At 38.3% G+C, this 18,067-nt stretch overlaps 2 protein-coding genes across 3 annotated transcripts in view; one reads left to right on the forward strand and one right to left on the reverse strand.

The window, feature by feature from the left end:
* Positions 1-1,060: 1,060 nt before the first annotated feature.
* LOC128240227 (uncharacterized) lies at positions 1,061-13,678 on the reverse strand. Of its 2 annotated transcripts, none has more exons than XM_052956879.1 (11): positions 13,522-13,678; positions 11,108-11,337; positions 10,470-10,623; positions 8,686-9,393; positions 7,891-7,982; positions 5,862-6,027; positions 3,524-3,685; positions 2,887-2,998; positions 2,460-2,566; positions 2,040-2,165; positions 1,061-1,822 (listed from the first exon to the last, which is right to left on the reverse strand). In XM_052956879.1, exons 2-11 carry the CDS (start codon positions 11,335-11,337, stop codon positions 1,538-1,540), a joined length of 2,142 nt encoding a protein of 713 aa, XP_052812839.1. In that variant the 5' UTR covers positions 13,522-13,678; the 3' UTR covers positions 1,061-1,537. The 2 variants fall into 2 exon arrangements, with proteins under 2 accessions (XP_052812839.1, XP_052812753.1); XM_052956793.1 differs by having other exon boundaries at positions 11,108-11,353.
* Positions 13,679-16,518: 2,840 nt separating this feature from the next.
* The window catches only part of LOC128231310 (E3 ubiquitin-protein ligase ubr3-like), a 36,965-nt gene continuing 35,416 nt past the window's right edge, over positions 16,519-18,067 (forward strand). The window contains exons 1-3 of the mRNA XM_052943961.1: positions 16,519-16,743; positions 16,945-17,158; positions 17,759-17,895. Coding sequence (XP_052799921.1) covers positions 16,524-16,743; positions 16,945-17,158; positions 17,759-17,895 — 571 coding nt within the window. The 5' untranslated portion in view covers positions 16,519-16,523. The remainder of the gene's footprint in view (positions 16,744-16,944; positions 17,159-17,758; positions 17,896-18,067) is intronic.

Consider the following 18,067-nt stretch of genomic DNA (forward strand, 5'->3'; position numbering starts at 1 on the left):
GATCAAAATTTCAATTTAAGTTTTGTAAAATTATATTAAATCTTAAGCAGTGTCCACCTAATTGCATGGTGTTAGGCAATCTAGGCATGACACCTCTATCCATTCAAGTGAAATACAGAATGCTTTGTTACTGGGGAAAATATTAAATGCTGGGGATAGTAAAATATGTAAATCATTGTACAATATTATGTTAGTTTTGCACAATAATAATATTCTTATTTCTCCTTGGAAAGCTTTTGTTAAAAATAATCTGGATGAACTTCGGTTATCTGAATATTTCTTAAATCAAAGAGTTAAAAACATATTTCAAGAATTTGTGTATTATATATTGAATGTTCAGTTTTTGCAGCAATGGCAAAGTTCTGTAGACAATTCTATATGAATAGTTTACCGTTCCTTTAAGAAAGAAATCTGTAAAAAATACCTAGATATAATTCCGTATAGTCTCTGTATGTTACTGTGTAAGTTTAGAACTACAAATCACCTTTTGCCCATAGAGAAATGGAGAAATTGAAATATTGTAGATAACTTTAATTTTATTATTACAGTCATAATTCATTTGTTAATTCTTAAATCAGTAACATAATTATCATATCTGGATATTATTGTTTTTTGTTTTGTTTAAGTATTATATTCAATTTGATCTCATCTTTAGTGATACACACATGATGTCCACTGTGTTCTATATAATGTAATTACTGGTATATGTTTTACTGTTTTGTTTAAACTGTTTCAAACTTTTCTATATGTCATCGTCTCATGCATATAATATGCCAAATATGTAAATAAAAACATGAAACTTAAAAAGTTGAAAAACATGAAACGTGAAACTCAGTTACATCACCGAATACGATCATGCTTGAGTTCATAGATACACTCGCGCTGAAACTATCGTCGGATACCCGCGATACACTACGTATGTGTCATTATAAAGTGTAACGGAAAACGTACCGTGGTTGCCGACGTTGGCTGAAACGCTCTTGTATGATTTCTTTAACTCGGGCTTTTTAGAAGTAACCATTACATTGGAAATTGGAATGGCCTGTCAGTGGAGATAGACTTCAGTGTTAGAATTTTATTTCTATTAAGTTTAAAGCACGTACATAAATAATCTATTAAGTTTAAAACACGTACATAAATAATATGTTAAGTTTAAAATACGTACATAAATACGATAAACATGTAAAATATGTAAATGATGTATAGTTATGTAATGATTACAATGTACAAATATATTGTTCATGATTGAGTTCATGTGTAGTGACTGGTTTAATATAAAACTACTTTCACTTGACAATAAAACAAATTCAATCAATGAAAAAAAAATCATTTTGTGTTAAATTCAACCTGAATCAACTTCTCTTTGCCTCACCACATGGAATTCACAACACACAGACACAAATCGTGTATCATCAATTTAAAATAAAATAAACGTCCAACTATGACAAAAAAATACATCAACCGATGGCTCCCTGTGCCTTAAGTCCTTCAATCAAGTATCAACCGTAATACAATCGATTCACAGTCAATGGTATATTCAGGCCTTCTTTTTCTTTCCGCCGCGACCAGCTGGTTGCTTCCCAAGCGCAGCTTCTACAGACCGCTTTCCTCTTCCCTTCGGCTTCACTTCCTCCTCAACTACTTGTTTAGCTGCTTTGCCTTTCGCCGCCCCCCGTCTGCGACCTCCACCAACTGGCTTCTCCTCCTTTACCGCCTCGCCGCCGCGGCCCCGTCCGCGGCCGCGTCCCTTCCCCCGCGGCACTGGAAGTACCTCTACGTCCATGTCACTTTCGTCATCAGACTCTGACTCTGACTCCGCGACCTTTGATTAAAGATACCATAAAACATTTCATACCATAAATGTTATACGTTTTATGATATAGCTCAGACATTTCGTAATTTACTTATAAAGTCTTTCAATCAAAGTAAAAAGTACATAATCTGATAAAAGTATCAATTGAAATACATATTTATTCTGAATCACATAATGTATCATATATTTGAATAACAACAAGTAATCTTATGAAGCAGCCTCTTACCTTTGCCTTCTTTCCCCGTCCTTTCCCGGCGGGAGCTGCGCGCGCAGGTTTCGCTTTAACAAGCTCGACTTCCGGTTCCTCCTTTGGTGTGGCTTTCTTGCCTTTACCTTTTACTGGCGCTGAGCCCTGGTAAAATAATAAAGATTTGCAATTTCCTACTCCAGCAAACTAACACACTGTTTTCAATCCGCATCTCCCACCGGTTAAAACTTGCAATGTGATATAGTATATATATATATATATATATACTGCTTAAGAATAGGTAGTAAAAAAATCATTTCCTTAATTGGAGTAGTCGTTTTTAAAGAAATAAATTTATATAATTATATCAAAAGCTAAATTTATCATGTTTATTTGTTGCATTATTCCTTAATTAAACTAATGGTATATGAGTTGATGTATGGCCCAACATAGACGTACCTTCACCGGCGCCTTCCCCTTCCCCTTCGGTTCTGCACCTCCGTCTGCTGGCTTATCAGTCTTGGGTTTGTAGGGCTTATACCGCCGTAACACCTCGCCCCAACCACCTGGAGAAAATCATGGGAAGTGTACTTATGCTTCGTAAATGTCAAATGAATCTGAATACGCTTATAGGTTTAGAAACGGAAATTATTTTTTTTTGTTGGAAGCTTGGTGTGTCAACAATCTTCAGGGGTTTGTTTTGGTCGTGATTTTGTAACGTTTTCTAGTGCACTTGTTTTCCGTATACGGTTCGAACCACCGTTTGGAAATACATGTTCCCAGAACGATCAATTATAATTATCCGTCAAGATAAAACCCAAAATTCTTCGCTTAGTGCAGCTCATCCCAGTTGTAAGTAAACCAATTACCCGTACACTTTTCGTACCTCCAGTTTTCCAGAAGGACCAGTTGTATCCGTCCGTCCAAATGGAATACTCGACGTTCTTCACCAGCTTATCGAACATCTCCTGTTCGCTTGGAGGCTTCAACTTTAACACCTGGGTAAAATATGTTTTGGTAATAAGATAAGCGTATTTGATAGGATATGAATGATTAAAATGTTGGGGGAAATTTGTTAAATGTCTGGAAGGAGCTACGGAAACTTCCACATCTGTACAGAGACAGTATAATATAAATTAATTTGTAGAACCAACCATACATCAATATCAAATTACGTATCTATGATAATTGTTTTGCTTTTATATTTCGAGGGAATGAAAGCAATAAAAGCACTATGTAATTTTGATTTAATGTCATCAAAAAATATTGCACCTCAACTAATCGATTTGAGAGAAAGCCATAGCTTATGACTAAAGTCATATTTTAGCTTCAATGCAAAAGAATCTCATACCAATCACTTTAATTGAATATAATTTATTTCTAAATTTAAAAAAAAATCAGCTTGTGTGTCATGGGACTCGAGCCCACAGCAACTTGATTATGAGGTAGACCCCTATACCACTGGACCACACATTATATCTAAAAGTCATCATACACCTTTTTCTGAACGAAATCGCTCGTACCTTATACCAGTCGTCAAATGTCTTCATGTTGTTAATGCGCTCCACCGAGTCTTTCATCTGGGCGACCATGTCCGCCGTCGGGAATCCTAGGTTGTCGTCGTAACGCTTGATTAGCTCCTTCCGGCTCTTCCCCGCCGGCATCGCGATATCCAGGAACAACACCTGGAAACGTACAATTCACAGTGTGTTTTTTTTTAAATAAGTGTACGGGGATCGAGCTTATTCCTTAGCCACCATCGCGATATCCAGGAATATCGCCACCATCGCGATATCCAGGAATATCGCCACCATCGGGATATCCAGGAATATCGCCACCATCGCGATATCCAGGAATATCGCCACCATCGCGATATCCAGGAATATCGGGATATCGCCACCATCGGGATATCCAGGAATATCGCCACCATCGCGATATCCAGGAATATCGCCACCATCGGGATATCCAGGAATATCGCCACCATCGCGATATCCAGGAATATCGCCACCATCGCGATATCCAGGAATGTCGGAATATCGCCACCATCGGGATATCCAGGAATATCGCCACCATCGCGATATCCAGGAATATCGCCACCATCGCGATATCCAGGAATATCGCCACCATGGGGATATCCATCGCGATATCCAGGAATATCGCCACCATCGCGATATCCAGGAATATCGCCACCATCGCGATATCCAGGAATATCGCCACCATCGGGATATCCATCGCGATATCCAGGAATATCGCCACCATCGCGATATCCAGGAATATCGGAATATCGCCACGATCGGGATATCCAGGAATCCAGGAATATCGATATCCAGAAATATCGCCACCATCGCGATATCCAGGAATATCGCCACCATCGCGATATCCAGGAATATCGCCACCATCGCGATATCCAGGAATATCGCCACCATCGGGATATCCATCGCGATATCCAGGAATATCGCCATCATCGCGATATCCAGGAATATCGGAATATCGCCACCATCGGGATATCCAGGAATATCGATATCCAGGAATATCGCCACCATCGCGATATCCAGGAATATCGCCACCATCGCGATATCCAGGAATATCGCCACCATCGCGATATCCAGGAATATCGCTACCATCGCGATATCCAGGAATATCGCCACCATCGCGATATCCAGGAATATCGCAATGAGTGACAAAGTTACAAAGTTAACTGTTTTAGAATATGTGAAGATAGGAGCTATATGAAAATCAGCATCGGGTTAAACTCATTTGGCGAGCAAATTTTTTCCATAATTAGAGGTGGTTCTTTTATACTCTAAATTAATTTTTTAACAATTGGGTCTCTTGTTTTACAATTTAAAATTTACAATTCAGGACGTTGTTAAAGTTAACAACTTTTTGTTAACTTAAGCGTTGTTAGCTTTTAAAGGTGAATTATTGTATGGATTCCTTTTCCATCTGATCCTTCTTTAACGCGTGGGAAGGTTTTTATTAAACGATAGCCTGGTTTTATGACTTGAACAAATCATTCGTATGAGTATTGACTTACAACGGTGGTTATAGCAATTTTGGTTTCAATTTCTATCACGCAAAGAAATGTTTACTAAAAGTAACAGGAGTGTCACAATATCATCATCGGTTAAATTTTTCAACTGTGTGTTGAATAAATATAAAAAGAGCTATAAAACAGCAATAACTTTGTACAGCATCTTCAACGCTATCGAATTCACTCCCACTTTTATATCAGATGAATATTTCCATCTTAAGCCCGAGAATTTCTACTGCTCCTTTTCGATTGTATTTGCTATATAAATGTTTGTTTTTAAACCATGATGTGTTGTTTCCACTGCATTACTAGAATCTAATTAATGAATGCGTGCAAGCGCCAGAGCTTTGGAACGTCAAGCAACCCTAGTTAAACATCATTCTTATTTGTGTCTATTCTAGGCGTATGTTCAGGTTCTTTAGCATTACCTTCGGGTTAGTTCAATTCGACGAGCGCTGTTAGTTTAATTTAAACTTATTTATTTAACAACGATTTCGAAGAATGTGATGATATCTTCTACTTAGTCACTCTCGTGTGGTGTTGTGTTATGGTGAAAACCGGAATACCCGGAGAAAACCCACTTGACCGGCTTGGTGACCACAAACCAAACTGACATGCGCCCATGTCGGGAATCGAACCCGGGACGACTAGGTGAGAAGCACTGTTATAGTAGTAACTCACATGATTGTTTCACTCTACCTCGAGAGCCTGACTTCCTGTTCTTAGCAGTAAATGCAAGTCTGAATGCCTCCGCAACCCAGTTGGGTGCGTCCAACATCCCGAGCCGTGTTCCTATACTAGTTATATACATGAAGATTGTTCCCTACCTGGAAGGCTAATAGTTTCCTGCTGACGGCAGTACGTGTGAGTGTTTGTGCGAGTCTGTACTCCTTGGGCGTGTCCAACATCCCGAGTTTGGAGTCATCCTTGACGAACCACATCACCTGGCGCTTCATTGACTCGGAAAGGTAGGCTTCCGCTGCGTCCAACCAACTACAGGTAAAGAAAGATATATGGATGTGTTGTACCAAGCTTATGTGATAGGTCCTTGATATTTCATCGCCCTAGGCTCTGTCGCTTCCAACCATTTATAACCAGAGAGACCTATTCTTTAGATGTAACAGGGGCGAAGCCAGGATTTGATGTTGGATAGGGTGTAGGTTAGGGGTTTAACCTTTTGACTTGCGCCCCTCCGTAAGAAACGAAATGTATTTGGTTTAAAGTGTACAAGGCAGCGGGAGGAGAATACTCCCTAGCCGAAATGGTGCATTTTTGGCGTCTTTTATTACTTTCATTCTCCTGAATTGAAATAAAAAAAATCTGGGGTTGGGGCACCGGCACCCCCCCCCCGCCCTCCTTTGGGTCTGCTAGTGTTTAATTCACTTCAGTTTTGCAGCTAACAATGTCAAACATTGTGTCCACTAAAACTCCGACAGGTAAGCTCCCAGACGGATCACATCTGTACATACATGTATGTGCTGTCGGTGCGTGTCGTACGTCATACACCTGCCGCTTCATTACCTCCGACAGGAAGACTTCGATCGCGTCTAGCCAGCTATATATTTTCAGGTTCTCTATTTGGCATTTGAACATTTTCAAAATCAATAGACTTAATTTGACAAGCATGCCTGCGTCACGTATCCCCAATTACAAATAAAGAACGAGATAAAATAGATGCAATATGCAAAAGTGTGATCAGCTATAATTTGAAGGGTATACTTTGGGATTAATATTTCTTCTATTTCATGAATGGAGTGAAGGAAAAATCTGTACGTAAAATTGTGAGGGTTTGTATCTTCCACATTCACAGATACACGTTAGAAATTGATGAAGAAATATAGCTTTACTTGTTGCACGAGTTCCCATCACAGAAGATTATTTTGCTCAAATCAGGTCAACGTTTATCCATTATCAATATCTCGCTACCCAGTCCCTTATGATTGTGGTAGTTTTATCTACCTATTATCTGTCAATAGTTCGTTGTTTAATCCTTACTCCAACCCATTTAGATTTTTATGGAGAAATATTCTATGTTTGATATCTCTACACACTCGTCCATACATTATACATTATATGCATGAACAATTAAACAAACGAACAAACTTAGTAAAATCAGTGGAATATGGCGGGCAAAGGCCTTAATTTATACACATTTATTTTACCTCGAGTAGGAGACAATAATAGTCTGACTCACTCTAGAGTCATTATCCTGTGCAAAAATCAGTACTGGTGCCCTTTGTGAAACGCTTGTGACTTAAAAAAATACAAGTACTGGTACTTCGTTAAAAATAATGCTCGCCTCCGTTTCCTGGGCAGAAACCAATTAAGCAACCAAATGAAAGTTCCCTTTGTGATGATCGAACCAAAGACCCATTGGGTGAATGGCAAGAACAGTATGTATAAAGAGAGTCACCAATGTGACCTGCATGTGTGTCCATGTATGACCTACATGGGTGTCCATGTGTGACCTGCATGTGTGTCCATGTGTGACCTACATGTGTGTCCATGTGTGACCTGCATGTGTGTCCATGTGTGACCTGCATGTGTGTCCATGTGTGACCTACATGTGTTTTCATGTGTGACCTACATCTGTTTCATATGTGACCTACATGTGTGACCAACATCTTTGATCTACATATGTTTCCATGTGTGACCTACATCTGTTTCCATGTGTGACCTACATATGTTTCCATGAGTGACCTACGTGTGTTTCCATGCGTGACCTACATCTGTTTTCATGTGTGACCAACATGTGTTTACATGTGTGACATATGTGTGTTTACATGTGTGACTAAAAGAGTGTTAACATGTCCGTGTTCCTTGTGCGACATACATGTGTTTCCATGTGTGACTTACTTGTGTTTCCATGACCCTGATAGCAGCATGAGCCACTCCCCGATATGGGGACACGCCTTCTTTGTACGGTTGTTCTCGTCTGCTATGAAATCCTGAAACAAAGTTATGTTACTTTAAAGTAGTGCATGCCTCTCGTTGAGTGTCTATTAGACTCTGTATCCAATTTCTTGAAAGCTTAAAACCGTAATTTTAAACACTGGAATAACAATTCTTTATTTTCACTGAAATTTCAGCCCGGTCTAATTTCCACTTCAAACAGCAGCACGCGAGGGGCTTGGACACAATTTCATCAGCGTCATTTAAGAAATGACGTTTTGTCAGTATACAATTTTGTGCACTGTTCTGTAAAACTGCAATTGTCATTTTATATCCACTTTAGACATATGCTAAACAAAAAATCCATGAGTACCGAAAGTAAATATTCTATTCGTGGCTACACCACTTGTGAAATATAGCTTTTGTGACACACTCGGTGAAATATATTGCGACCTAACACTTAAACAAACACTATTACAGTAGCCAAATTACTCACTTATTTTTGGTTTCCCAAATGAAAAAATAGTTTTTTTTCTTTATTACTATACAGACAATTTCTGTTAAAACTCCCAGAACTCCTGCTTGCTTGTAACTATAGAACCGATTTGTTTAAAAGAAAGAATATTTAGAAAGTAATTGCTTAGTCAACATAGATTAACCTTTCTTTATTTTTTAACACAGTTTACCTCAAAAGTCTTTTCAATATTTGACAATTACCGTACATGTTTCCCGTTAAATTTACACCACTACTTAGTATACCTTAAGTCGCTGTTCAATGATTCCCTGCAGGTCTGGGTAGGTCTCGAGCGCCCACAGGAACAGCCGGTGCAGCGCAAAGTACCCGTTCAGGCTGTTGTCGCTGGTGTGCTGTGTCCCCTTGCTAAACTCAACAACAGTTGCACTCATCAGGTTGGGTATGGTTTTAATGACCATCTCTTCAATTGGTGTCTTTTTGGCCTTGCACTTCGGTAGAAGAGCCGCGATTTCTTCCGTCAGAACCCTTTCAAATACGTCCTTAATTCCTTCGCCATGTTTTGGGTGAATATACAATGGTAAGAAGTATTTTAGCTCATCTTTTAGAACGCTGTGCACGGTACCAACAGCTTTCTTCATTCCGTTAAAGGAGTCAAACTTTAGGAATTCGCAGGGTGAGGTGAGGGCTGGTCTGTGAGTCGGGCCAGATACAATTAGTCCGTAACCATACAGGTCACCGTCGCTCTTTGGTTTCTCAGGCTTGAAAACCTCTTTCGACATGTAGTCAATGATCTGAGGTCCCTTGGCCTTAGGGGCGGCTTTTGCCGCGGAGGGCTTTTTTGGTTTTACCTGGTCGGGCAGTGGAGGGTAAGGCTTGTCGTAAGTGTGGCCACAGTCTTCGCACTTAAATCCCTTAGACAGTTTCATGTTGTGGGTCATTGTGTCTTTCATCCACACGCTGTCCCCTGACTGGGTTTCGGCCAGGAATGCAACCTAGCAAAAGAGCATACAAAGGGATTGTCATAATGTAGCTGTCTCTAGTAATCTTTACCACAGTCATACTTGATAATTTTAACCACAGTCATAATGTATGCTTTAACACATTCATAATGTTATTTTACCACTTTCAATTTTAATACATAAAGTTATCTTAAACACATTTATAATGGTACTTATACGTCATTAATACTGTCAAATTTACCACATTCATAATGGTATCTATACCACTTTCATATGGCTTGTTTCGTTACCATTTATTGGTCTTGAACCCTATTTTAATACTTGTGATCGTATCAAGCAAAGACGGTTTTCCAAGACAACCTCGTGTCAATGGTATTTCCACCAAAAAACGTAAGACTGATCTGATTAGAAGTTTTAAAAAAGGCCAACCAAGGGGAAGAAAATAATGTCCTAGTTTGTTTTACCCCGTCCAATGGGGGGATAACTTTTCCTAAGCACACATAATATGTATCACCAGCACCATTCACTCGCGGGTTAGTGAGGGGGGAGGGGCACTTTCCTCTTAATTCGACCGAGCTTACTTTTATGTTCATATCGGAGAAGAAAGGCTATAAAATACGTTTAAAATGCACCATTTCGGATTATATTGTAGAAAATATACTTATTGGAGTATCCCCCTACCGTCCCCTGTCAACATTTTATACCATCTAACTTTCTGTTCTGGGAGGGGCAAATGTCAAAATATTGTGATCAAAGTTTCGCCCCCTGCAACGTCGGATCGCGCCACTGCCAACATTACATGAAAACTAACAGTATATATATTCCCCAGCCCCTATACCTGTATATACTAATGTGCATTTCATACCATGTTCATGAGTATGGTCTGTACGGTGTAGCCGGGGGACCACCCCAGCCCCTCTACCTGTATACACATGTACAATACATACCACATTCGTGAGTATGGTCTGTACGGTGTAGCCGGGGGACCACCCAGCCCCTCTACCTGTATTCACATGTACAATACATACCACGTTCATGAGTATGGTCTGTACGGTGTAGCCGGGGGACCACCCAGCCCCTCTACCTGTATTCACATGTACAATACATACCACGTTCATGAGTATGGTCTGTACGGTGTAGCCGGGGGACCACCCCAGCCCCTTCTGGTCCTTCCACTCGGTGTGGATGTAGGCAAAGTCTGCGAAGATGTTCAGGCACACCTTCGTCCCTTTCTTACCGGGCATGGTCGCGCCACTGTTGTACCTGTAGGGAATGTATTGAAAACTGTTCTACACGCTAGATTTATTATTTTTATAAAACACCTTCTTTGCGCCTATTTAGTCGACTGATCTTATTGATATAGTTAGGTTCAAGTTAAATTTCAACTGGGCAATAACAATTTACATGATACATTTCATCAACATAGCATTGTTTGATCTCAGGCTTTAAAGGTTGTGTTGGCGGTCGTTAGGGTATCGTGTAACACTCAATATAGCTTACTTATATTCCTTATCATAAGCAAAAGCCTGGGACCGTTTCGGATCGAACTAACAATGTGCAAACTCGAATTGTACTTAAGAACATTATATTAGTTATAGGGAGTTATATATGATTTTATATATAATTATACGAAAATGAGATACTATGTTTAATAATCATGTTTCATCATCATCATCATCATCATCATCATCATCATCATCATCACCATCACCATCATCATCAGGCATAGTATACAAAACAACATTACCTGAATCCAACAGGTACGAATTCCGCGCTGGGCGACTCGTACGGGTATTTGTTGGGCAGGTAGAGGATTAGGTGGTAGATGATGTCATCTAGCCGGAAGTTACAATGCCACTCGAGCATATTCTCATCTAGAGGGGCGGCAGACACGTTCTCCACGGGCTGTTGCTCTAGCTCGTGCTGGTCCATGGCAAGCCGCTTCATCGCCGCCTTCCGCTGCAGGTTCACCGCCATCTGTGGTTATTAATGTCTGCGTAAAAAAGTGAAAACAATTTCATTGCTGGCCACACATAGGCGAAATGGCATCGGTTCATCGCCACCTGCATACATATGTTCGAAAACATTGTAGTATAAACTAAAAACAAGTGTAGCAGTTCAAGGGGCAACAGGACTATATAAACCTCCAGGTGGCGCTGGGGCCAGCTTCTGTATAATTGTATGCGCGTTTCACATCAGGGACATTTTTTTCTTACTGATTAATCAATTAGGTAGATTAAATGATGGCCAAATGGCTAGCCGTATCGCACAACAGAGCAGAGTCGACGCTCATATGCACGTGAGATGGTTTCTCAGTCTGCAAATTGTACACAATATTGTAAGAGCAACGCTTAAGGTGGAACGCGACTATGAATTTTTTTTCGAGTTACTGTCTGAAAATTGGAATACGAATAGAAGAGCATATGCCCAGTTAGGGACTGTTTTTACATTTTCAATATCCGGAACAGTTTTGAAACTATGACTCCTCAAAATATGCCACTGACGTCAATTTTGAGACGTCTGTCATATTTTTGCGTTCCGGCTACAATAATCGATAGTTTCACCAATTCTTCATTTAACGCTAAGAAATTTAAACCTCAAGTGCGTCTTGTGAAAACGTTCACGCATATATATTTTTCGTTCTCTTGTTTTACGCTATTTTTTTAAAAAATCCGTCTTTAACGTCATTTTTCGCGGGGAAAAACGGCGTCGTGTTTCGCTGAAAAAAGTGCGCCTTTCTTTAATTCTTGAAAAAACTGCTCGTTTAATTTTTGATTTTTTTAAATACATGTATTCAATGTTTCATAACAAATTGCCTGATATCAAAATAAGGGTACCTCACCAAGTTCGTTTTTGCGCGGTATCAAATAATCTAACCCCTAAACCTGTTATTTTTCATTACGTATTTTCCCGCGAAAAATGACGTTATAGACGAATTTAGAAACAATAACGTTCAACAAGAGAAAGAAAATTATATGAGCGTGAACTTTTTCACAAAACGCACTTGACGTTGAAATTTCATAGCTGTAAACGAAGAATTGATGAAAATATCGGTAATTGTAGCTGAAACGCAAAAATATGACAGACGTCTCAAAATTGACGCCAGTGGCATATTTTGAAGACTCGTAGATTCAAAACTGTTCCGAATATTGAAAATGTAAAAACAGTCCCTAACTGGGCATATGCTCTTATATTCGTATACCAATTTTCAGACAGAAACTCGAAAAAAAAACATAGTCGCGTTCCACCTTAATAACGTCACAATAGTGAACAGTAAACATAAGTCACGAGTCTAAGAGTCCGTTTTATTAGGACGTCTTACTAACTTGTATTTCATATACTGTGCTGAATGAAGCTCAGTGCTCAGATGTCAAAGGATTGGTCAAGACTTTTTTAGCCGTGGTCAAGACTTTTTGTAGCCCAATGAGAAGGCAGTATACGTTAAATGTGTCAATAGATGTATTGCAGTAAATCAGCAGTCATCCGGTATTGATTTAAATTAGTTGAGGCAGTGGCTGACCCATTTAGTAGCTAGTTTACACAGTAAAATGTAGACCCCTAAAAAGGTAAGTATGTTCTTACAAAAATAAAAATGTTTATGCAACTGCGTCGCGACAGGAAGTACATATTAACATACTTTAACCATAACCTGAGTGGTGGCTTCATAAACTTTGTAAAACTTTGTAAATCCAATATCATTGTAAATTAACATGAATATTGATCAAAATGCCGCATGTTTGCAATGCAAACCAACTTATTGATTCGTTACACAATAAATGCACTCAAATACTCGATCCTATATATTTTTGGATGAATCTTTTATCTAAACTGCAACACTATATATATATATATATATGTGCTATATGTATTTACATTGCGCACATGTATTGAATATGTTGTAATAAGAACAAATAAATGCTGCTCACAGTAGTAGTTAGTTATATAGTTATAGTAGTTTATAGTCGCTATAATTGATAGGCCCTAGTCGGCGCTGAACAATATCAATTATTTACATGGGAATAAGCAGATAGTTTGTGCATCAACATATTTGCAACAATCATTTTAATACAGCACTCTGTCTCAACAATCCAAATATATATATATATGGTATAAAACAACCGCTGATAATACAAATAAACACGGAAGCTGCACAATGCTTACCTTTTCTGCAGATTCCCGTTTAAAACGTCCTCAATGCACAAATACGCATGCACATTTATACCTGTTGATGTGAATTTGTGTCTTAAACACTTAACAATTCTCTGTTTTATTTTATATCAGAAAGGTAGACTACGAACAGACATGTTTAACATCAGACATGCGCAGAGACGCATTGTAATGTCTATATATAGCTGCCAGCTACCGGTATTTAGAAATACTTACATTAAACTATCATATTTTCTATAAGTATTCAAAGTAATGATATTTGCATACATGTATAATAAAAATGAAAATAGTAAAATAGTCTCTTGCTACGTTTGTTCAAATATCATTCAATATGTATGTTTACTTAATTTCATGATATATTCACTTAGTAATTTATAATAAGGCAATAATTAGTCAGGAATGGTTGAAAAACATATTAGACCAATAGTTATTATGATTACATTGGCACGGAGCTAAAATCCATTAAGTCCGCCCTAGTAGTCCATTGGTAACACAATGACATTAATTTGTTTTTTTAAATATGGATGGTCCTTAATAATCTTAAAATAACCAAGGGACACAAATCTTGATACTACTTTATAGTTCCATATTCCAGTTATCCATACTGCTATTAGTGGCGATTCCATTTCACCGATATGAAAGAAAAAAACATGAAACGCCATTGTACTATTATTATTCGAGCCCATTCCGCATGTTGTTATAAGAACTAAACAACGTAACATAGTATAAAATGGATATAACGGATTAAATTGTATTTAAATGTAATTAATGAACTGTTATTGTTTAGCTCATCCTTCGAAAACGGCAATTTTGCACATTTTCGCAGGACAAATACACAAGATGAATTCAGCCATATACGGTATTCGTCACATGCCTTCAATTCCTTCCAACAACATTCACACTTAATGTCTAAGGGCCATCTGAAGAAACAGTCTGACGACGTGTTTAGTGCAATTACTTCATCGTATTGGTCTGTGGACGGTTGGTCATGGTCGGTGGTCGGTTCAATATCCATGAGTTGGAGACGAACAGTTCTAGCGCAAAAAACATCTTGCTTTTACTTTTACGAACAACTTGTGATGATAACTGATAGTGTTGTCAAGCGGAAAAGATTCGCGACACATGACCATATCAAGGATTCAAAAGGAGTGTGAATCTTTTGAACAATTTGGCCGAGGACTTGAGATTGCACTCACAGACTGTGATTTTCCAGAGGACAATATTGACAACATGATGATGTGATCACAATGTTTGTGCTGTACAATCTGCCAAGCTCGCGAAGTGAACAGTTTAACTTTTCAATAATATTTGGACATTGCTGGAACATACGACCTCTCAAATATCCAATTAAACATATGGACAATAGTTAACGTGTACATGAAACACCGCAACCACACCATAGAGGCAAAGAGAATATGAAACTAAAGGTCGAGGCACGCCGAAACCCGCTAATACTGTCAGAAATGGGGCAACGTGTTCCAGCTGTGGATCAACGCTCGAGATCAAAACATTTGATCAGCAAGAGAGAAAGACTGCAACTTTTGTGGCTAACGAAAGCACTTGGCAAGCGAATGCCCGGAAAAGAAAATTAACGGGGAAGTGAGTTTTCTTCCTCGGGTCTAAGTGTTAATTGTAATACATATTTTGTAAATACTGTTGCTTATGACAACAACAAGGACAAAGCCTTTGTAAGTTTTTCAGGTGATGCAACCAGACAAAATTCAAACAAAAATTAAAGATTTATTCCTGTACTCAAGTCAGTATCATACAAGGCGATATTACATGTATGATTAAATCACTTTGTAGAAAAGTTCAACAAAAAATTAACAGCCAACACTGGCGCGAACCCCAGAGTGCACGTTGTCGTCAATCTGGAATGTTTACAATGGTAAATTGTCACGAATGAACTTTTCATTGTAGACAAGCCTTCGTGACTGATTCTAGTCCTGGGGTGTGTACGTGTGCGTCTCTCGTTCCGTGTCCTTCGGGCCCTTACCTAATGCCTTTAAAATGGGTTTGTATTTGAATGATTGATTGGGCTTGTCTTGGGCTTGTCTCTGAAGTTTTCATTATATTCTTGCTACTTGCCTTGCCTTGCTCTGAATATGTTCAAATTTGTATCAGCAATAGAACTGGAAACATCTTACACAAATTACCAAGTTATTTAAAAATACTATGATGTACTTACTGCAGTGGCTTGAAACTCTTAAATAATACTTTCATGCGCCATGAACTATAGCTGTATTCTGCCTTACAGTATAACTACATGTAGTATGCATATCAATACAATGAAAATTAGAGAAGATCTGTATTATAACCTTTTATAACAATTTACTATAAGAACATGAAATGCATGTTTGTTTCGGTCTGTCTGTCGATCAAGAGGCATAACTCAATAATAAGATTTGATTTATTTTGAGTCGGTAAAATATAGCAACAAGTACAGCATAAGCTTGAGTGAGCCTTTTAACCGACTATGATCCCTGTGATTCACACCCTACCAATCGTCGAGTAAAATCGTTAACATCGGCAACTGGTACACTCGCTTGTTGCCAGACACAATACGAACATACGAGTATGTATTGTAGTATAAGGATTCAATGGTTATATTTAGTCCCTTCGTCCTCTGACATACATGTTTTACAAAACAATTTTGAAATCATCACAGACATATAATCATATAAACCATATACTTTATATCAATTATAACAAATGATAATTTGCTGTGGACATTCTGTAATCATTTTTATACGCGTACATTAGTTTTATATGAAAAAAAAAACGCTCTCGCTTTTTATCCTGTCACTTATTACATCAATTTAAACATTTGTGATTAAAAAAAACAACGACGATGAAAGTACACCAGGAAATGCATGCGTAACACAACTTATCATAAATGAAACGTGATACGGAAAATGTACGGATATTAGAAATGAAGTCGGTATCGTCTTAGCAATGCGATAAATTTACCCAGAGTTCCAAGGTTGGAAACTGAAATGGCAGCACCAGAAATGACAGCTCTGTTAAAACGGAGCAAAAGAAGTGTTGCAGTCTCAGTAAAATCTGAATGTTCGAAGCAGCACGACTCACAGAAGCTTACAGATTTACTTGACTTCCTTTTAAACCCAGAAAAACCACTCGATGAGTACGAAACATTGGATTGGTTGCGATGGTTGATTTCTGGTGGAAGCACTTTCGAAGAGTTCTCAAAAACAGGTTTGTCGGATGGAATTCGATTGAACTGTTCTTTGTCATCGGATTTTGTATATCTTACAAGTGGCATTACATGTTGCTTTAACAGTTTCAATACCTCGTCATGTTTTTTTTTTGAAAAACCTGCTAAAACCAATGATAAATATCGTCTCTCACTGTCCTTCACTTATTGTTTACTAAAACATTTAATTTGTTATTTGACAGTGAGACAGTATGATAATGCAGTCACTTGTGGTCTGGTGTGGACAGCCAATTTCGTAGCCTACAGATGTCGCACATGCGGGGTGTCCCCATGCATGTCATTGTGTGCTGATTGTTTCCAAGCGGGTAACCATGAAGGGCACGATTACAACATGTTCCGCAGCCAGGCTGGTGGGGCATGTGATTGCGGAGAAGTCAGCGTCATGAACCCAGCAGGGTAGGGCAGACATTTTGGATTTATGACTGGATCAAAACAATAGATGATCGGATAGAAAACAAGAAGAGTTGCGCATCATTTATTCATTTTAATCTTAAATGATTTCCAATGACTAGCCTGAATTTTTACATTCTTATGTACCTAACATTTTACTAGTGGCATAACCATATTGTGTATAAATCATTTTGGTTATTAATAAAATATTCTAGAAAGAAGTGTTCAATGTTTTAATCTTCATGCTAGTGCCAATTTTAATCACTGTTAACATGGAACTGATAAATTGTTTTGAAGAGTTTTATTTATTGAGGATTATTTTATTTTTTATTCTCTGTACTTGTGGTTGAATGTGATATATAACTTCAGTTGAGTATTTTCTTAGTGATGGAAAGGTAAATAGATCTTAAAACTGTAAAAAACAATGAGAAGCTTTAATATTACAGAGATTTTGGGGCTGGGAGACACTAAAGCTGGTTTGCTTTTTTCTCTTGACACACTTTTTGAATGCACGGATATATAATATAAATAAATATACATAATTATGAGTATCTTATGTATAATTTTGATGTTTTTTAATAAAATTAATACCTTCTCTCCTTATAGCTTTTGCCCACGACATGGCCCAGATCGCCAACAGACCCAGCCCCGTCCCCCTGGAGATCTATTGGCAGTGGCAGAGACGATGATGCCTCGGATTTTCCTGCGACTTATTTACCACCTACGGGACAACTCCAAACCTGGTACTTTGAAGACATGGTTTTGAATTTCGCATTACACTTATAACTCCATTACTTTTCATGCAATAATTAGTTTCGATAATCTTTTCCTAAATTTATACATATTTTGACTTGGGAATTTAGGGCACACTCATTGTGTCTTTTTGAAGTTAAAGGGCAGCTTGGCACTTTCACT

This window comes from Mya arenaria, chromosome 1 (genome assembly GCF_026914265.1).
Source record: "Mya arenaria isolate MELC-2E11 chromosome 1, ASM2691426v1".
NCBI lineage: Eukaryota > Metazoa > Mollusca > Bivalvia > Myida > Myidae > Mya > Mya arenaria.